General features: G+C 42.4%; 1 protein-coding gene across 3 annotated transcripts in view; it reads left to right on the top strand.

Annotated features, from left to right (window-relative positions):
• The window catches only part of LOC143326909 (TOX high mobility group box family member 2-like), a 76,275-nt gene that overhangs the window by 13,373 nt on the left and 42,637 nt on the right, over positions 1–20,265 (top strand). For 2 of the 3 annotated variants that reach the window (XM_076740948.1, XM_076740949.1), the window contains exon 2: positions 14,725–14,817. The exons of the other annotated variant lie outside the window; for it this stretch is intronic. In XM_076740948.1, the coding sequence (XP_076597063.1) occupies positions 14,725–14,817 (93 nt within the window). The remainder of the gene's footprint in view (positions 1–14,724; positions 14,818–20,265) is intronic. 3 annotated transcript variants of the gene reach the window in all.

Genomic DNA, 20,265 nt, shown 5'->3' with positions numbered 1-20,265 from the left:
TCTGCAGTAATGGAATGACATTCAATGCCATTTTCCCTCTTAAATGGAATTTTTGTCAAAGCGTTATGAATTCAACCTGCCTTGTCACTCAAGCCACAGACAGTGCTGAGAGAGGAGAAAATATGCGAATGAAACCTTTCTCTGCAGATTTTACTGTTAGCTGTGAGCAGACCAAATAATGACGCCTTTATCACGTCTATGGCACAACAAACAAAGAAAGCTTTCTTGTGACATACCACAAGATGTGATATGGGGCAGTATAATGACGAGCATTATGTTTATAACACACGCACAATATTCACAGCATCTCAGCAGTGTGCTAGCTGCATTTCAGCATTTCATCAGCTCGAACCTCGACTAAATTTCTCAATTAAGCACGCATTCTTTGAGAGCCATTGGCAGCTCGGCCAGAGCTCGCGGGGAAAAAAAAATGTACAGCAGGCTCGACGTGCCAGGGCCTCGCTCCACAATAGGGAAGGAAATGTTGAGGCTGCGAGGCCTGTGGAGCGGAGATATGGCAGTGTTTGCTTAGGGCTAGGTATCGGGCACAAAAACAAACATGGCCGCCCTTAATGAGCCTGTTTGCCTGCCAAAGGTAAAGACAGCTGTTGTCTCTCGCCACAATGGGACAGGCTTCAGTGCCACGGAGCACAGAGGAGCACTCCGCGTCCCCATAGTAATGCTCACCTTGTGTGCACTCGAGAGGGAACTTATTAAGTCCCCTTTGCAGATAAATAGTGAGTAAAATGTACATTGTGAGGCCAGTCGGCACTTTCATAAGGTCTGACTGTGCAGTGAAGAGGTTTATTAAATCTTGTCTTTAGAGTGTTAAAAGTGAAATTGGCTTGTGGGAGTGTGAAACGGCTGTGCCCTGAGCACAGACATCTGACTTACTCATAACATTAGCAAGTGAGAGTTGAGAAACTGCGGCTTTCTCTTTTCGACAAAGCAGAACACATGTTATCGGACGGTTTGAGAGGCCGTGCTTACTTTGCTTTTTCTGCATCTGTCTTTCACGGCTGCAGAAAATCTCTCTAAAATCTCCTCTGGTTAAAAAAAAAAAAAAAAAAGGAAAAAAAAAGTGGCTTCTCAAAAGGACACTAATGCACAGGGATATAGGCAAAGTGGGGGGTACCAAAACCTAGAAAAGCACTTTTCTCCTGTATGAGAAAATTAATACATTCTAGCCGTACCTGTCCAACTGAATCAGCGCTGACAGCTTGCTGCACTCCACGGCTAGTTTTAGAGTGTGGAAAGTGAGTGAGATGACTGCACAAGCATTTTGTTGAGAGGATAGCAGCCAGTAAGAAAGTGCGAACATTAAAGGTCCAACTGTCAATTGCATCAGGGTGGTTTCTGTTGAAACAAAGCCCTCCCAGCCCCCGCCACTTTCCTGGCATTGTTTACAGTACAGTTTGAGCTATTGAATGGATGACATTTTTTTTCCAATATTACCCTGGCCTCTGACAAAAGGGCTGACAATGTCACAGATAAACAGAAATGTTTTATATTGTGCGGATGAGTGCGCTGTGTAATTTGCTTCGTTATGGTTAGAAGTACTGTGACCTGAATGGACGAGAATCTTCACAGACATTTAATTACATATAGAATAAACAGAGCGCAGGCAATAAGTGAGAAATAGCTCACTTGGATAAAAAAAGAAAAATGAATGTATGGAAACTACTGGTTATAATTAAGAGGAAGGAGTATGGTAATTTAAAGACAAAGCAAACTTGGACAAAAGGGAAATAGCAGAATAAATGCTGGCAGTATTGTTTCAACGTGTGCTCATATTTCTGTTCATACACATACGAAGAATTTGATTGAACAAATTTCAGATCATACAAAGATTGCTTTTACTTTATTGCTTCTTTGTTTGGTCTGGATTAACTTTGCTACGAGCTGGAGTTAACTTTGATGATGCAGATAATGAAGAGTGGAAATCATGCTCTTGAATTAGGTGTTAACCGTTCTGCAAAACTGATGCAAGTCTCATGTTTGAATAAGATTATGGGAATCTTAGTCACACAAAAAAAATCGTTAAAAGCTAGTGGGATTTATCTTTTCTTTTCACTGTGCACTTTTTCTTATTCTCTTGTGAAAAAAGCCTCACAATTGCCGTAAAAGCTCAAAGTACATTTTGTGTTTGGCTTTTTCAAAGAAATTCCACACAACTCAACCGCTGCCGTATTGTGACTGTGTTGAAAATGTCCCTGACCACATGTTTGACACCACAGTTCCTGCATGGTGACTGGTGATGTGACTTGTTGGCATTTTATGTCCTACATCTTTGCATTAACGCACACCCACGCACACGCACGCGCACACACATGCACACACACACACACACACACACACACAGATCACATGCTACAGCTCCCCTTTGGTTATGCTGCTGAGGCAGCACTCTGGTGGTGCTGTTGGTCTTTGCTGCTGTGCATCAGGATGTGAAAAAGGTTTTTACCTTCTTTGGCGAGTTATGACCCCACATGATAATGGAACCAATTATATCATGACAATAGATGCACAGTCCAGGAATAGATGCACAAGATGAGGTTTTTATTCAGACATTTCTTAGAGGCAGAAGTGATGTTTGGTTCATTTAAACCTCACTGGGAGGAGCCAAGGAACCACTCAGACATGCAGTGATGAAAAATAACGACCGACCTTTATTAAACTTTCCAGGTTAGCGTAGCTTACAGCCCAAACATTGGCGAGTTGTGTTAGCAAGCACCATGAGATAGCTTCCTAAGTCATAAATGCCATGTTTATGAATTGTTTTGTTAAATGGTAGGCTTGTATGTATTTTTTAGGTTAGATTTGATACTTTGCTGTTCAGTTTTGTGCATACGGTGGAATAAAAAAAAAATGGTTGATTGCACCCTTTCATTGAGGTTTAGCTCAGAAGGTAGCGTTAGCCTTTGTAGCTGCTCTGCCTTAAAGAAATGTCAGTATAACCTAAAACAATCTCAAATTAATGAATCATCGTTTTGTGCAGCACTTTGCATGGTTCAGATTCTGTATTTTCCCGTACAATATCATCATTCGTTCGTCAGAGACATTTGACTTGCTGCTTGTGTCCCTGGCTGTAATCTGTTGACACTTCCCCTATTTGTTTGCTGCAGTGTCTTTCAATTAAACGGCAGGGCCAGTTTCTTCAGAGATTTCGTTTTCGAGAGACTCCCCAGAGGGAGCAGAGGAAATGGCTGAACACATCAGACACATTTGTCTTCTCTGCTTAGTTACCTTGTAGGGGGAAGATGGTGATACCCATTTCCTCCGTCTAATGTGTTTGCTTTTACACCCTATGCCAAGTGTCAACATGCAGCTTCTTGACAGTCATTTTTCATTTGGTGCAAGTAGCTGGGTTGCATAAGCCAACGCGTGGCACTGTTTTTGTTTTTTCCCCTCTTTCATCAGCCGGTTGTTGTTTTTAAGGTGGCAAACTTCTAACACGTGTAAGGTTAAAAGTGCACTAGTCAGAGAGATTATCACTTAATAGCCTTGGCTGGTTGTTGATTGAGAATAAAAAGCCAATTATCATAATAGGATATGGGACATAATGACAGAATTAAATGAGTGTGACAGACACACAATAGGCCTGCTCTGTCATCGCCTTAGCCCAGCTCGCTTATTAGAATTAATCTGGCCTGATTAAAAATGCAAATGGCTCAAAGTCATTGACAGAGTTTACATGTTTTTATAACATTTAACTGATTTAATTACATGGAAAATGAAATGGTGGGATGTGCGATTGAATTTTTTTTTTTTTTTTTTTGGTCGTCATCACCCGCCTGCCGGTTGCCACAGAGAGATGAATATTCTCTCGTGCCAGGAAGAGAAGGTAATGAGATTAGTGTTCTTCCTCTCTCTGTTTCTCTCTCCATCTCTGCCTTTCAGAAGCTGATGGTTTGGTTCATCGAACCAAGAAGAGCTGTTTTATTGTTATCACTGAAAACATTTTATCTTGGTCTCAGAAGCACCTACTGTATTGTGTGGGCTGAGAGCTTCACAAAATTTAAAGAGTTTCCTCCTACAGTGTATCATTTCAGAAGACCACTATATGATGTATAGCTGGCGGGGAGAAAAGAACATGTTGTGATTCCTCCTGCTGTTGTTTTTCATACTCAAACAGGCATGTAGCAGAAGGATCAGAAGTCTTAACAAACAGTAATTGTTTACGTGTACATGACATGCCTTCGCCTGTTTAACTCCAGGAATGTGTTTCTGCCTTAATAGAAATTTGTCACATGACATGAAAGAAAAGCAAACATGGTTCTTTTTTGTTTGTTCTAATTGTGGCCTGCGAAATCAAACTCTTTGCAAAAAAAAAAAAGGAAGAAATGGTTTTCATCACAAGCTCAAGGTTAAAAAAAAAAAGAAAAGTCCCTTAAACCAATCATCTCTTTTTGCACAGTCATACAGTGTATCGCACAAAATGACCCGCTCGAGTGAGACCAGCCAGTTCCTGTTTTCAGACTATATTCAGACTGTGTGCACCTTGTACTGCGAGCTTGTTAAAAGTGCAGATTGATAGTTTTGCTTACTTGTAACATGCTCTGTGTTTTTGCACCTTTCAGCCGTGGTCGTAAAAACCTGCTCGCATGCGGTGGACATCCTGTGGGGGAGGAAATTGATTTTGCTGGGTTTGTTTGTTCTAGACCGACAGGCGACATGCGTTTTTTTTGAAAATCTCTTTACATTTCAGCCTGATCGTTTTATTGGTGTATTAACATGTTTTATGGCTGCTGTGACTTTATAGCTTTTTCAGAATACTGTTATTTGAGCCAATCATAAAAGGTCTGCAATGTGCGAGAGAAGGCATTTGGAAGTTACCGAACGTTTTTAGATTTGATTCATGTGAATGGGCCAGATGTTCTGTTTTGATCTTGATGTGTTGTGTCTATGCCGCTGTTGCACCGTCTCCCACCCACCTTGCCTTACATCATCATCAGCCGTGCAGTTATTCAGTGTGTAATACCGAGATGTCAAGCTACAAAGGGGTTCGAGGCTGCAAACACGCTGTGAAAAAAGCTCTTTATTTAAACACCATTTATTTTGCAGCCGGAAAAAAAAAAAAAGACACACAGAGCTAAAACTTTGTGTTGACAGGACAGGATCAATTCCAACTGCGTGTCCGTACATCAGCTCAATGTGTTGAAATGGAAAGTATGCTATCGATCTGTGTGCATTAGTGCTCTACAGTAACATAAGCAATGAGTGGCAGAACAAAAGAGGCACTGTGCGTCACGCTAGAGGAGAGGCTCAGTACAAAGAGGACAGTTAACTCCATGCAGTCTATTGGCATTTCATTGTTTATCATTTCAAGTCCAAACGTATATTTGTCTTTCATAAAAGAATTTTAGCCACTCACACACATCTGGAAGTGATTCTGGATGGTTTGAAATATATAGGCCTAATATACTGTTTTGCCCTGCAGACAGAAAGGTTATTAAAGCATATTGTAGTAAAGTGCTGAAAAAAATACGATAAGACTTGACGTTAAAAGGCTAAGAGCGCCAACAAAGCCTTTTGTGACAGAGGCCGGGCAACACAGTTACATCCTAGAAATCAAGGTGCTCATTTATATCTCCAGGAGCCACCCTCACTCACAACTGCATCGTCTTATGAGGCTGGAAAGCATACATCCTGCACCGATATTTCTCCTCTTCCAACTCATACTTTCCCTCTAGGGACAAAACACAATTACTCCATTGTGTCACACAGTGCAGTATATCACATTCTGCACATTTCAGCCGGAGAAAAGACGCAGTGTTGTGTTGGGGCATAATGGCATCATGATAAATATGCTTTAGAGGAGGAGGGTAAGGGTTGGAGGAGGGAGGGTCACTGTGAGGGCAGAAATTGAATGAACTTTAGCGTGGTGATTGGATTAGTGCAATGTAAACAAAGAGTTATTTCTGTAAATATCCTAATCCCAGGGGCCTGGATTAAAGGCAAACAAACAGAGGACAGTGAACCAAGAAATGTCTCCAATATGTAGGCTTAATGTTTCCACTTTAGCATGTCAATGTATCTAACGTGCTATATGGAGGAAATTACCTTTATATCACAAGCTGCAAAAGGAGACACTACCTTGGATAGGAAGATAAAGACCTGTGACCACATCTGAGAGAGAAACAGTTAGACAAACAGTGTCAGGGCCTTTTCAGTAAGTGCACTGTTTAACTGTACCTACACACCGATGACAGGAAACGTGGTGGTGACAAGGAAAACCCTGAGATGCCACACCGAGGGGTAAAAATAGGCCACTTGGCACGAGAGGCAGCAAGAGAGTGGGAGGAGAAGAATCAGAAAGAGGGGAAAATTGGTGCGCGGTGTCTTCTTGTAGGGACTTTCTTCTGCAGGCCTGAGATAAGAAACTTTACTCTTTAATGTTGGCAAGTTGTTAGATCAGTCTCATTCTTGCTTGTTCTTCCTCTGAGAGAGAGAGAGAGAGACAACAGAGGAACAACGAACACCTTTCTCTTTGAGTTTACAGTCTGCGCCTCCTACACCTTCAGTTTGAAAAGCTGCCCACTTTAACCTATCACAACCTGAAGTGTGTTACAAATCTCACTTCCGAACAGTGTCAGTGATATTTCTTGTAAACGTTGACCCAGGAAAAACCCACTTTTCTTGTGGGTTTCAAGGGTCATCACAGCGTTTTTCGTCCAGGTCCATTACAGGTTACCCAGCGCTGGTGGAGATCAAACACTTAGGCTCTCAGGAGCAGTCTGCTGTAGGGGTGGATGCTGACCATGACTTGAACCTAAAGATGCTTTAACATGGCTGTAAAGTGTAAGTTGTCACATGAACCAAACTGCTGCTTCGGAAATGTTGAATCTATAAAAACAGCATTACAAGGACCAGTACAGTCCTGTTAGTTCAATATAAGATTCAGTAGCGGATCTCAAACGGGGGTCGACGCCCATCAAGAGGTCTTAAGATTAATCTGATGAATCAGAAATGATTAATGTTTTAGGAAAGAAAAAGAAATGCTGTTCAGCTGCAGAAATGGGATTCCTTTTCTGATTTTCCCCTTATTTTTGCCTTTTTTCTTATAAATTAAAGGATGTGTGCACAGTATTTCAAGCCTGTCTCAGTCAGGTGCCCATATGGACTTGGAGACAGGTCTGGTTTGCTGTTCCTCCATCATTAGATCCCTTCCTCATGCGCTGCAGGTGATGGAGAACAAAATCCTCATTCTGTGCAAAAATATATTCAAAAGTTTATCTGAAGCGACTCGGAGGCACATGAGTGTGTTTCTTTTTGTTGCCATCCTTCCACTGCAGGTCAGCAGGGAAACGCTGTCTAAGGAAACACAAAGAGGGATTTTGCACTAAAAAGGCTGTACCTGGAAGATAACCACTTGATTTGAGTAACTCAGACTGCTGGAGCCTCGTGTTTGCTTCAGATAAACTTTGGGAAAGGAGCTTTTAATGGCCAGAATTCATGGACGTGTATAGGCTGTGACAGGCAGACACTGCTTCATATTACGGGCCTACAAACCAAAAAAGGTTTTGACTCTGTTTTTGCATGTTCAGATATTCTAATAATTCACGTTCATGTCCTGTGTCACACACCAGATGTGTGAGGGTCAAGTCAGCCTGTTCTAAGCCTTTTGGCGTGTCTCCGCTAACGGTCGAGCTGGAACAGCCAGTCAGAGTCCGCTCGTGGCCCTTGAGGAATTGAAAAACGACATGTCCTCAGGCCTGGCCCTCCACTGCATATCTGCTCATTCATCTGGGCCACTCATTAAGGGGTAATTACCTGTAATTAGTGAATCATGTCGCTTTAATGAAGATGTTGAAAGCTGCTGGAGCCAGAAGGGCTGGCCTTAATTCTGAGTGATGTTCAAGATTAGTGGCAGACAGGAATTCAATAAAGGCGGACATATTAATGAAATATTAATGTTTTTTGGGGGTTTTTTTTGCCGGTGCCGTCGATGGCTTGTATTTATATTTTATATTCATTTACAATTCCAGCAGCATCAACACCTGGTTCTGAAGGGCAAGTACGTGTTACTCTATCAGAGCAGGCTAATAGGCACAATGATGATGAAGCTGTGTAAGTACGTGTGTGTGTGTGTGTGTGTGTGTGCGGTACATGTGCAAGTGAGTGTATTGCTTGCTGTGCTGAGTGTGTGTGTATGTGTGTGTTCCCTGGCGGCGTGGTGAGTGTTTAATCTGGCCCGGTGGCGTGCCGTTGGCCCGGCTAATCACAGTGTGTCTGTAGGAGTGCGCTGAGCCAGGGGAGCACGCCGTCGCTAACAGCGCCTGACAGACTCATTAGAGAGACCTGGCACTGAGCTAGCAAGGCACACACACACACACACACGCATGCTCACACACACAGTCAAAGATACACACTCAAACACTTTGAAACACATGCAGTGGGAAAGGCACTCAGGCTCAACTGCACAGACATTTGGATGAATTCACACACTTAAACACCTCTTTTTTTGACATTTTTGCACACACACACACACACACACACACACACTCATTCATATAATCACCCGTAGATGAGTGTGCGCTGTGTCTGTCTTTTACACACACACACATACAAACACACACAGGCTCAGTGCTCCACGTGTGAGAACAAGGCAGGCGGTGACCCCTCACAGTCGCAGCCTAAACACAGACAAGAGCAGAGAGAGCATCTGCGAAAAGAGGAGGGAGGGAGGGGAGATGGAGGGTGGGAAAAAAACGAGAGGAGGGCGAAGAGGAGGAGGAGGAGGAGGAGGAGTGGAGAGGATAGAAGGGAAGCATCTGATGCAGCAACGCTTTCTCCCATTCAAATGGTGTGTTTAGACAGGCAAATGGCATTTTCAAAGGCTAATTATGTGCAGTCAGGAGCTCACCTGCACCCTGTCAAGAACCTTAAGAGTGTAAAAAATAACATGTTGGAGACGCGCTGAATGCAGGCTGTGTTTACAGGCAGGCTAAATGTGAAAAGGCTTATCAGTCCTTCTTCGGGCAAAAATGTTCAGAGTTTTTTTTCCAAGTGTGAACATATAAGTGAAAACTATTAATTTTTCAAGTTTAGGTAGAATGACATTTAGCAAAGTTCGACAAACTACTTTAACAGATTACTGAAGTCTTGCTTGCGTTGCGCTCACAGCGAGGTTAATTGCAGCTCAGCTGCTGCAGAGCCAAGTGGAAACATTAGGTTCGGCTGAATAACAGGTGAATGCAAAGCAGGTCAATACGTAGTCAAGTGTGGGCCTGCCAGCTGTTCACTCCCTCTGTTCTGCCACCACCGCACAACAGTGACACACACACACGCACACACACACATGTTCATGCTTTGCACACAAGAAATAGCAGAGACAGGGAGTTAACCCCCTGAAGCCCGAGCAGTTTCTCTGCGTTTTGTGCTCCTGTCATATATTTACTCACTGCAGTCTTGTTTTTCACTGGAACATGTATAGGTCCTGATATGGAAGAAGTATTAGAGAGTATTAGAAAAAAGAGGAGGGGGGCCTCCACATACATTGCTGTGCATGCAGTAAATACAGTTTTCTAAACTCTAAACAAAGCTTTTTCAACCTCTCTTCTCTGTGTAAGCTCAGTCTGCAGGTCACTTGACTTTTCACAGTGTCTAAAGCCACCAAAGCCTGATATATATCAATCCTATGTGCCATAGCCATCCAGTGATGTCTAAAATAATAAAAACACATGAAAAAGTGAAGTGGCAAATCTGAATACATTGATTTTTTTGGCCACTGGGGGCTGTGAACAATCTGTTAACACAGCATTGGTGGACTTTCTAGTAAACAGTTGTTTGTTTACATCTCCATCAGACATGGAGCAACATTAATATTCATCTGCACTCGTGATTCCATCCACCTGATTCATATACATCCAATAATCACTCTCCTCTTAGCTCTGTGTTGCTCTCCATCAGTTCTTGGTGTCTTTGCTGCTAAATGCTCCACTGCGCTCTCTAGCTAGTCACTAACTTTGTCTGCCTGTTGTTTGGTCGTGGGCAGGTAGCACACAGAGCATTCTGTTGATGAAAACAGCTGAAATGACAACAACTATGAGCTGAAAGACGCTAAAATGCTTCATAGATTAGTGGGGTTGAGTCTTTTGATGCATTATTCATATAAAATATTGATAGATTGATAGAGCAGCTTTTTTTAAGAAAAAAAAGAAAGAAAGAAAAGAAACTGTTTATTTGTGACCCATTTTTAAAGCTTGACGTTTTCTTCTGCAGGAACAAGCGGTGCAGCTGTTGGGGAAGTCAGAAAACATTGAGAGAGAACTAACACATTGTTTGGTTTTAGTCTTTTCTTGGATTGTTGACCGTTACAAAAATCTCAAGTAACACCTGCTGTATCCTGTAACACTTGAAAACACTTAGGGAAATAAAGAAGACACAGAAAATCCCACACAAAAATGCACCTCATAAGGTACTGTATATTCTCCTGGCGGTTATTCTAGGTCTCTATCACCTATTTCTCTCTCCCTCTCTGTCACACACACACACACACACACACACACACACACACACACACACACACACACTTTCTCAGCCACTCTTATCCTTCCCTTTCATACACTACCCTCCTTGTCTGGATTTTTAATCCAGCATGGTAGCTGTAACTGGAACAAGTTTTGCTGACAACCTTGTTTCACCTAAAAGCCAAATCAAACTGTCTTTAATTTTCTCTGCCACTGTACCATGTAACAGGCCAAATCTCCTCTCTCCCTCTCTGTTTCTCGCTGTCTTCACAGTACAATGGCTGTTTTGCTCTCCATTCTCTCTCTCACTCTTCTCCAGCACAAGGCTATGACATTGAGGGAATGTGATGTGATGTATTGTAGTGAATAATGTATTCTGCGAGGATTGTACAGAGCGCGTAGAGCAGATGGCAGCAGGTTGATCTCGATGTGAGTGTGTGTGTGTGTGTGTGTGTGTGTGTGTGTGTGTGTGTGTGTGTTTAATGATGACAGTGTGTATATGTGTGACGTGCCTATGAGCATGTGTCTGTGTGTGTGTGTGTGTGTGTGTGCTCAACCAGAATGGGGGAGGGGAAGGAGGAGAAGAAGGGAGGGAGAATGGGGGTTGGTGTGTGTGTGTGTGTGTGTGTGTGTGTGTGTGTGTGTGTGTGTGTGTGTGTGTGTGTGTGTGTGTCTATGTGAGCCTCCTTTGTGAGATAAAACATGCAAATGGTGGATTATTTTAATGCATTTTTTTCTAGAGCCCCAAGCTATAATCCCTAAAGCAGTTGAAATGAAAATAGTATATGTTTTCTTTCTTTCCTCCCTCTCTGTTTTTTATTCCCTGATAGGAATTTACAACTACCAGCTGTCTAGGAACGGGATCCTTTGCGCTTAAATTTCTCTCTGGTGTAGTTAAAGCCAAAGACTGATGATTATACCGGGATAGCATGGAATTGACTAAAGCTTGTCAGGCCTGCACTGCTCTGTTACACAGTGGAAGGATCACGGTTGTGAAATCTGTCTGATTGAATGGCGATAACAATGTCGATCATAAAAATAGGGCAGAATGTTTGTTACTTTGAGTGGACTGCAGATATAAAATATGCGCATTTCTAAACACTTGCACATCCTCAAGTACACTGAATGTGAAAAAAAGAAGTGGAAGGCTCAGCATTGCAGGACTGTGGCACTTGTATAGCGTTTAAGCTTTAAGCCAACACTATAGATTATCTGTAGTGTATGATACATGTCAACAATGTATTATGTATTGTGAAAATCCACATCTCACCTAACCAGCTCTTTGAAAACAAAGCTCATGTTTGTTATGTTTCCACATATGAAATGAGATTCTCGTGTAATGTCTCATATTCCTCATTTGAAAAAAAAAAAAAAAAAAAAGAGCTTGCCGGGCTTTTTGTCATCACTTTCCAATGTGATCAGTATGAGCATAATAAGCAGTGGCTGAAGCACACGAGCCGACACTGACACACACTTTTCCCCAGTATGATGCTGTCCCCTATAGACGAGGCTAACAGATGGTAGAATCTATTTATGCTCACTTAGGTGATGAGTTTGTGTGCTTAAGGTTATTCTACAGTTTCCTGCACCTAGCACTGACTTTGTTGTGGAAAATATAGTCAGCTGTGGAGTTGCGGTCACATTGCATGTGTTGATGGCCTCATTACTCTTTATTACTTCTTCCATTACTTTTGACTGGCCACCATACCATGGTCTTCCTGTTCATTTCCATCCTTTTCCTACCTGTTGGTTACCTGTCTCAGGAGCTGGCGGCGTGATGCTCTCAGACTCCTGAAGGCTCGTCAGCCACGTGGCAACAGCAAGATATTTCTAGGTGGCATCTGAGGCTGCAAAGTGCAAAGTCTGGTTGATGCCTGGCAACTGGCCTGCAATGTTGTTGTTACTGAAGCTAGACAACACAACAACAACGGAAAACATCCTTTATTGTATCTCCTAGCCGACAGATGCAAAAATAGAGGAAAAGTCAAGAACCGTGTCGATGCTTTTTTTCTATGAAAATCTTTTATCAATTCAACATTATATGAGTTGATGAGGATTTTCTTGGAATATGGAGGCAGAATCAGAGTGTATGGAACAGTAGGGCCAAGAAAACTTCTCCGTCCTTGTGTCTTTCATACGAGGGACAGCGAGCATAATTGAGTAAATGTATTTAAGTATTTGAGCGAGCCGATTCAGCCTCTCTGGGATGGTTGATATTGTACTTAGGAAGAATATTGCCCGAGGCAATTCATTAGTGGTAAATAATTGAGAAGCTCGGATAGTGCTAAGGTGAAATGCCTGTTATTATTTTATGGAGTTTGTGTTCTTAGGGCTCTTCAGTTTAAGAATATTAAAAATGCACACGCCTTTCCACAAATTACTCACTGGAAAGATTCACAATGGGCGCTAATGACTAGCCATCCATCTTCCATTGTTTTCATGCTCTGTAAAAGTGTTTCCCTGCACCATTATCAATTCATTTTCTGCTTTTGGTAATGCTCTTTTATTTTATGAAGGCTGTCATTTTACCCGCAAGCTTTTAACATTTTTTACTCATTTGATTCAGGTGATTAAGGCACATCAGCTATTACAGTGGGATACCTTACATTGACATTTTATAATAGTTCTGAAAGCTTGTAACTTACATGGTAGCGTCCAGCCTCTCAACAAAGGGTGTGGAGGGTGTGATGGAGCTGTCAACCAGGCGTGCAGCAGGCTATATGCAGCTGTATGAATAGCGAGGGTTTAGATCAAACCAGCACTCTTGCAACTACTTATTGGCAAACTAATAAATCTGCCTCATGTCACTGTGTAGTACACCTGCATCTGTTCATTTATCCTCTCTTATGCTTAGATGTAATTTTTTATATTAATTTGTATTCAACTAAGTTTTTATCTGCTGAAAGGTTTTCTAAAGCTTTCCTTTGAACGCTGCTGTTTGTTTTTTTTTTTCCGCTCTGTGGCTGTCTTGTTTCGTGCATGCTTCAACTCCTATGTGTTAAAGAACAGTCACCTGGACGTGTTGGTTTCCGATGATGCAACTTAAAGGCCACTGAGGTTTTATTTAACATCGTATACACCCACTTGCCATCATGCAACAACCTCGAAATGGGAGAGCGTCTGATGGTCTGATCGGTTATTCACAGCACTACATGAACTTTAATAGTGTGACGTGTTTAGTTCGTGGTCTGCGGTCTGGGCGCAAGACCTGTTGGTCCTTAACAAGTCAAGCATTATGTACAGTTGGTGTAATGTTTTTTAAGATGTTAACAAGTGTGAGGACATTTAGCCATCGTAGCAGAGGATGGCAGAGGGTGTTAGCTGGTCTGTCTGACTGACTGTGTGTCAGTCCATTTGTCTTGAGAGGAAAATGCTGAATGGGTTCACATTTGACACAAACCTTCATGGTTCTCAGAGGATGACTCCAATCTTCAGTACCATCAGCAGGCACTTGATGACAGGGTACCTCTAAACCTCATGAGGGGGTATCAAATATCCTAAAACTGCCAGTGTACAGAGGATGAACCCTTTTGATTCTGGTCACATGGTGCCATGAAGCTAAACCACTCTGTTTCCCTCACACATTTTTCAGCCATTCAAAAGGTTGTTTCCATTGTGTAATGAGCATTTCAGCCTCACTGGGCTGAAGTTTAATATGTTATGTGGCTTTGATTATGTGCGCTGGTATTTGCAGGTCATATTTATAATGCAGGTTTTGTTAGATTACTCTCACAGTTCATAATCCAGCGATTGCTGTGAGCTGTGTTTAATGTATGTGGAGACAGTGTAAATCCACTCGTTGCTCCATGATACTCCTTTAGTCTCCAGATCCTTGGCTCAGTGCCAGTGTTCAGCCCCACTGTCTTGTAGAGGGTTTGTGTATATGCTTGTCAGTGTGTGTAAGAGAGTAGGGAGGTGGGCAGAGGGAGGAGGCGTGTTCGGGGTGGAGGGGATGTCAGCTCATTAACCTCCATTCTTTGCCTAGCGTGGCGCTGCGTAGAGTCACTGTGTAAGTCTCATGTCATTACTCCTCCCCCTGCACGCGTGTGCTGGGCATGAGGGGAAGAGCAACTGGAGAAGGGGGAAGGACGGAAAGGTTCACGAGGGAGGACGGGGGGGTTCTTGACATGTTCCTTTACAAATGCCCTGCTTGTATCTCACATAAACTAAAGCCCCGCCATCTCGTTTCCTTCCCCACCTTTGTCTTCTCTGTCTCTTTCTCTCCCTGCTGTCTCTCTCTCTCTAACCACAGGCCCGGTACAGTGTGGGTGAACGAGGGGTTAGACTCCACACTGCCCACCCCCCTGGCATCAATCCAGCTAGGAAAAGACTGCCCACTGCTGTGGTGAGATATAGTAGCCTAGCCTCCAATTTCTGAAACCATGTCTGTTTGTAGCCAATTGATTCAGAAAGGTGTTCGACAAGGCCCGGTGGTTTTTTTTGGAGGCTGCTTTTGGAGGTGCTGAGAATATCTAGAGTTGTTAGAAAATGTTTGCTTAATGGAGACTTAATTCAACTTGGTAAAATCCCTCCAAGTAAACATGCACATACTGTCCATGCTTTATACATGTGTGAATACATTCGAAAAACTCATTATTTCACGTTCTCCAGCACACAGTGCAAATATTGCATTTATTTCCATTGAAAAACAGTTGCACTTACTGGAATTCACAGATGATATCAGGACTTGTGTTTCTTAAGTGCGGCAACATATGTGTGAAAGCATGCATAGTTGTAAAACACGCCTCTGTAGTTGCTAAAGTTGGGTCACACTGTGTGGGCATCCATCGAAACACATTTAGTCCGAATCTGAAAGTGCCTTTGACATCTCCAGAGTTAATCTTTGACCATTTTTTATTTAATGATAAATAAATGACTCTAATGCAGAATAGTGCCCAAAATATAACACATAGATACTTCTACAAGCAGCCTGCTCTCAGAATAAGATGTTGCAGTGTTACTTTCTGTGAATGTCACATCTGTTTGAACTACACTGATTTATTAGGCTGTCTGATATTACTGGTAATAATATAGCATACCTTCCTGTTTGGTAAACTCTAACTCTGTGTGTGTTACTAGTGCGATAACTATTTGCTGTCAGAAAGTGAGCAAACCACAATCTGATTATCAGTAACAATAACAATTACAAAACTTCCCTCACAACTCCCATAACTATAGGTCTGTGCTGCCTGTTAAAGTCTACACCGCGGTGGTGCATGTAGGACACAGACATAACCTTTCGTGTCTCTCCCAAAAAAGAAGACACCTATTGAAACAGGTTGATGTGTTTCCTATACTCGTAATGATTTATTTCAGTCACTGCAAGAACAGTCAGACTTCAGACTTTTTTTTTTCTTCCTCTTCTCTTTTTGCTCTTTCATACTATATTCTGTGCAGAGGCAAGAGAGCAGTAGATTGCAATAAGATAACCAATTATATGCTAGAGGAAACCAGACTTTTTTTTTCCTGCTGCTGTTATCTGATGCTGCGGTGAGCAGAGGCAAAGGGCTGGGGTAACGTGACATTCACTCTGCCCTTTATCTTCTCTCATCGCTGTTTACCCTAGTCAGTTAAAAGTGGCTTGTGCTCTGCATCCTCTCCTGCAGCCAGAGAAACCTCACTGACATAGACTCATACTGAGATGTGCACTTACTGTACAGACACACATATTGTACATACAGACACACACACACACACACACACACACACACACACACATATTCTCACCCCAACCAGACAGTGTAAGTGTCAGGTAGATTGGTGGGATAACCACTTTCCTCCTAGTAGCGGCCATGTTGTTAAGTATAGCCTATTGCATCTGCTGGGTCTAGCTGCTAATTGCATGTGATGCTGCTCTGCTTGATGTCAAGAAGGTGTTTCCCAGCACTGGTTAGCAGGCAGGCTGTTGAAGGCCACCGCAGCAGGATGAGGGAGGTCGTGTGGGTGGCACTTTGGTCTGACATCATTTTTTTCTGTTAAACCTTTGCACATGCTCTCACATGTGGTGTAGTCCATGTTAATGACCTCTTTTGCACTGTGCTTTAGAGACAGTGCACTGATGATACACAATCCAGCTATATGTTGACATGTTGAACCTCTTGGAGCGATGGTGCATCCATGTTTCGTCCAGCGAGTCCAATAGGCACAAAAGCATTTCACTCACAATCCTGAATAAAAGATGTTTTTAGCCAGTTGGACACCGCAGAAATAAGATAAAAACACTAAAATTATCACACTTAAAGTTCATTCAGCAAACCTGTTAGCAAACAGTTGCCTCTACATCCAGCAGAATGCAACAATAGCATTCATTTGTCATGCCTCTGGCGTCTGATGCAAATGTTCACTCTCGTTTTAGCTCTGTTTTGGTCTCCACCAGCTGCTGACGGAAATATCAGTTTCCTTTGCAGCCAAAGGCTCCACTGTGTTCACAAACTAGTCGCTGACTTTGTTTAGGCCATTTGGTGAAGGGCAGGTAGCGTAGAGGTGTGTTTTTTTTCTTACAGCTTTCACAGTGAGACCGATAACGTTGGAAACCACAAAGAGCTGAAAGGCGCTAAAACTCTCCTGAGAGGTGACTGCAGGGCTGTGTGATAATTCTCTGTGGGTTCAACACGACAAGTGACCTTCTTCACAACCAAGTAGTCATGTGATCCATTGCTGATCACACAGATGGATAAACATAGAGTGAATTACAGCAGACAGCATGTGGATATTTTGATCTGTTACAATATTATTTGATATGAAATCATCACAGACTGGGTAGGATGGTAAACACGAGCCCGCTGTGTGCTGTTTACTGACACATGTTACATGGTTTCTGTGTATTACAGTTCTGGTTTCTTAAAACATTTTCTTGTCACTGTCTTTTGCAACCACAAATATGAAGTTTGTATTGTAAGCTTCAGATTCTCTCAGAATTTGAAGACTGTTTTGTTGCTGTGCCTGCAATTGGAACAGAAATCATATCGTTATTAGAAGTGACTTCTTTATGAAATGATTTTTATTGTTATATTAACTCAAAAACACGAGACAGGAAAAACAGATTTTCTGAAACTGCGATTGCTGTTAAAACAGTGTGACTTGTTATGCGTCACCATCACAGTTTAGATTTTTATCCTGCTGTGAACTCACTAACTCACAGTGAACCTGAGTTCACAGTGGAAACAAAACCTTATTTAGCACCTCCCCACCTGGCCTCCCTCACACACGCGCACACACACACACACACACATAGCGCTTCTCCTCAATCTCCCCTCCCATCTCTGCTGTTGACTGTTGGCTCTGTTTTGTGGTTGCTCCAGTGCAACAGAAACTGGATGAATGAGAGCTTCAGCTTGCCTTTTTTATTTTTACACATCACACGGTATAGGTGGAGCCGGAAGCGGTTGGAACCTGTATCATGTCTTTTGTGAAAAAGGGTTTTTTTTCCCAAGCCGTTTCTGATGGGAAGTGTGCTGTGTGTTTGTGTGTATTGTTTGAGTGTGGAATGCTTTAGACGTGATCATAACAAACAGAGCTGATGCTCATTAGATGTGAGCCGATGGATCGCACCAACGCTGACAATAAAAGAAAATATTTCTTGAACAGAATCAGCTGGAGAGGTAATGCAGGTAGTCTTTATAACACTTTTGAAACATCCCTTTGAGGAAATGCGGTGCCGCGCCGATTCATGTTTCCAATTCCTCTAACTAAATACTCTCTAGGTTGGCGCGAGGCCAGCAGATTCCAAACCGAATTCCATCAAAGCCCCTCTGAGAGATACGGGGAGCTGCTGCGTGTATCTTGTTGATATCTGATCATGGCGTCTATGTTATGTGGTCCGCTGACCCGAGCACTGTGTGTCCAGATAAACATAGCCCAGGTTTTGCATATGAAAATGAGCCATGCAGCTGATAAAGGTGAGGATACATAAGATGCTGGGCGTTGGTGGATGTGACCCCGGTGCTGCTGCAGCTGAGTGTGCACATGCAGTGTGTGTGTGTGTGTGTGTGTGTGTGTGTGTGTGTGTGTGTGTGTGTGTGTGTGTGTGTGTGTACAGGATCAAACTCTCACACCCAGGAAGAGGCCCTGTTTCCCTTATCTAACGACAACAGAGCATGTGTCGCCATGGCCACAGGCTGCGCTTTTTATGGGCTTTGTGTGTGTGTTTGTGTATATGTGCGTGTGTGTGTCTGTGTGTGAGTGCCATGTTCATTGTTTGCCCATGTTCATTGTTTGCTTGGGGCGTGGTGCAACACCAGAATTGTTACTATAGTCTCTCCTCTCTTCCCTCTTTCTCTCTCCTCCTCCCATGCAACTCTGAAGTCTATCTACTGTAGCTTTCTCTCTTTCTTTCTTTCTTTCTATCTTTCTTTCTTTCTTTCTGTCTCTCTCTTTCTTTCTGCCTCTCAACCTCTTTGTCTTTCATTCTCCCTCTGTTTTTCAGTGTGTGCACACAAGTGTGTCTCTCTGTCTGTCTGTCTGTCTGTCTGTCTGTCTGTCTGTCTGTGTGTCTGTCTCATCCTCTCGTCTGGCTTTGAACCAGCTCTGACAACTTGGGCAACATCGAAATTCAGTGGCACATTGTCTCACGTTGAGGTTTGTTAGGTCTCTCCTACAGCTTAATTGTACAGAGGACGAGGGAGAGAGATGTAAAAAGAGAAATGAAGAGAAGAGGGGGAAGATGAGGAAGAAGGGTGTTCAAACAGGCATACATATTGCATGAGCCCCCACCACCACCTCCACCACCACCACACCCCTTTCTTCACAGAATGGCTGTGTACTGTTCTGGGCTTATTAATTCCGCTCGGTGAGAGAATTATTTTTAGAGACTTGGTGTACTGGCAAAGGCTTTTAAAGTCACAAGTATTACACATTCTGCTTATAGATTCCCTTTTATAAATCGAAAAGTTCTAAAAGTTTGTTGTGGTCGTTCTTTCGTGTGATCCTGTGTGTTCTTTTGTTGCACTCCTACAGATGTTGCTATGGTCTGCTTGAAAGGTAATTGGGTAAATGTCGAATTCTTCCTTTTCTTTCCCACGCACCAACATCTCGTCATTTCAGATGTCACTCTACATGAACGTAAGCACGGTATATGATGTAGCGGAAAGTGGATAGTGCTAAAAGTAGTACTATCACAGTGTAAAAATACTGTAAAAGAAAAAAAAAACTTTCTTAAGAGAAGCCAGTAAGAGAATGGCCACCTCAGGGTGTGTATTATTTATGTAACTGGATGATTAATATTAATGCATGAACTTATAAGCGGCATTTTAATGTTGCAGCCAGCCAAGGTAGATTTTAAACTACTTTATACACTTTTGAGTTGTTTAATCCTGAACAATGCAGCGTATTTTACAAGAAGCTGTAAAATCCTCATCTGTAGTAAAGTAATCAATAACTATAGCTGGTACATGAATGTAGTGGAGTAAAAAATGCAGTATTTACCTCGGAAATGCAGTGGAAAAGAAGAAGAAAGTAGCCTGACATGGAAATACTTCAAACTTTAACATTAGCCCAGTACTTGAGAAAATGTACTTCCTTACTTTCCACCGCCTGTGAAGCCCTTTGAGACGAGCTTGTGATAATGTTAAATAGATAATGTTATATAAATAAACCTGAATTGTAGTTTAGTTATTGATATTATTGGAAAAGAGATTAGTGTTTGTGTGTTTCAAATCCTGGATCCAGTTATGTAAGTTGACATATTGACATGTGACAATTATGATTTTATTCTGCTCCTAGCTTTCAAAAATTAAGTTTTTTTCATCATTACAAGGTCATTTTTCTGCCCCCCCCACAAACAGATGTTGCCTCG

This window comes from Chaetodon auriga, chromosome 10 (genome assembly GCF_051107435.1).
Source record: "Chaetodon auriga isolate fChaAug3 chromosome 10, fChaAug3.hap1, whole genome shotgun sequence".
In the NCBI taxonomy this organism is placed as follows: Eukaryota; Metazoa; Chordata; class Actinopteri; order Chaetodontiformes; family Chaetodontidae; genus Chaetodon; species Chaetodon auriga.
Note: the sequence above shows the minus strand (reverse complement) of the source record. Positions and strands in the feature narration are given on the sequence as shown.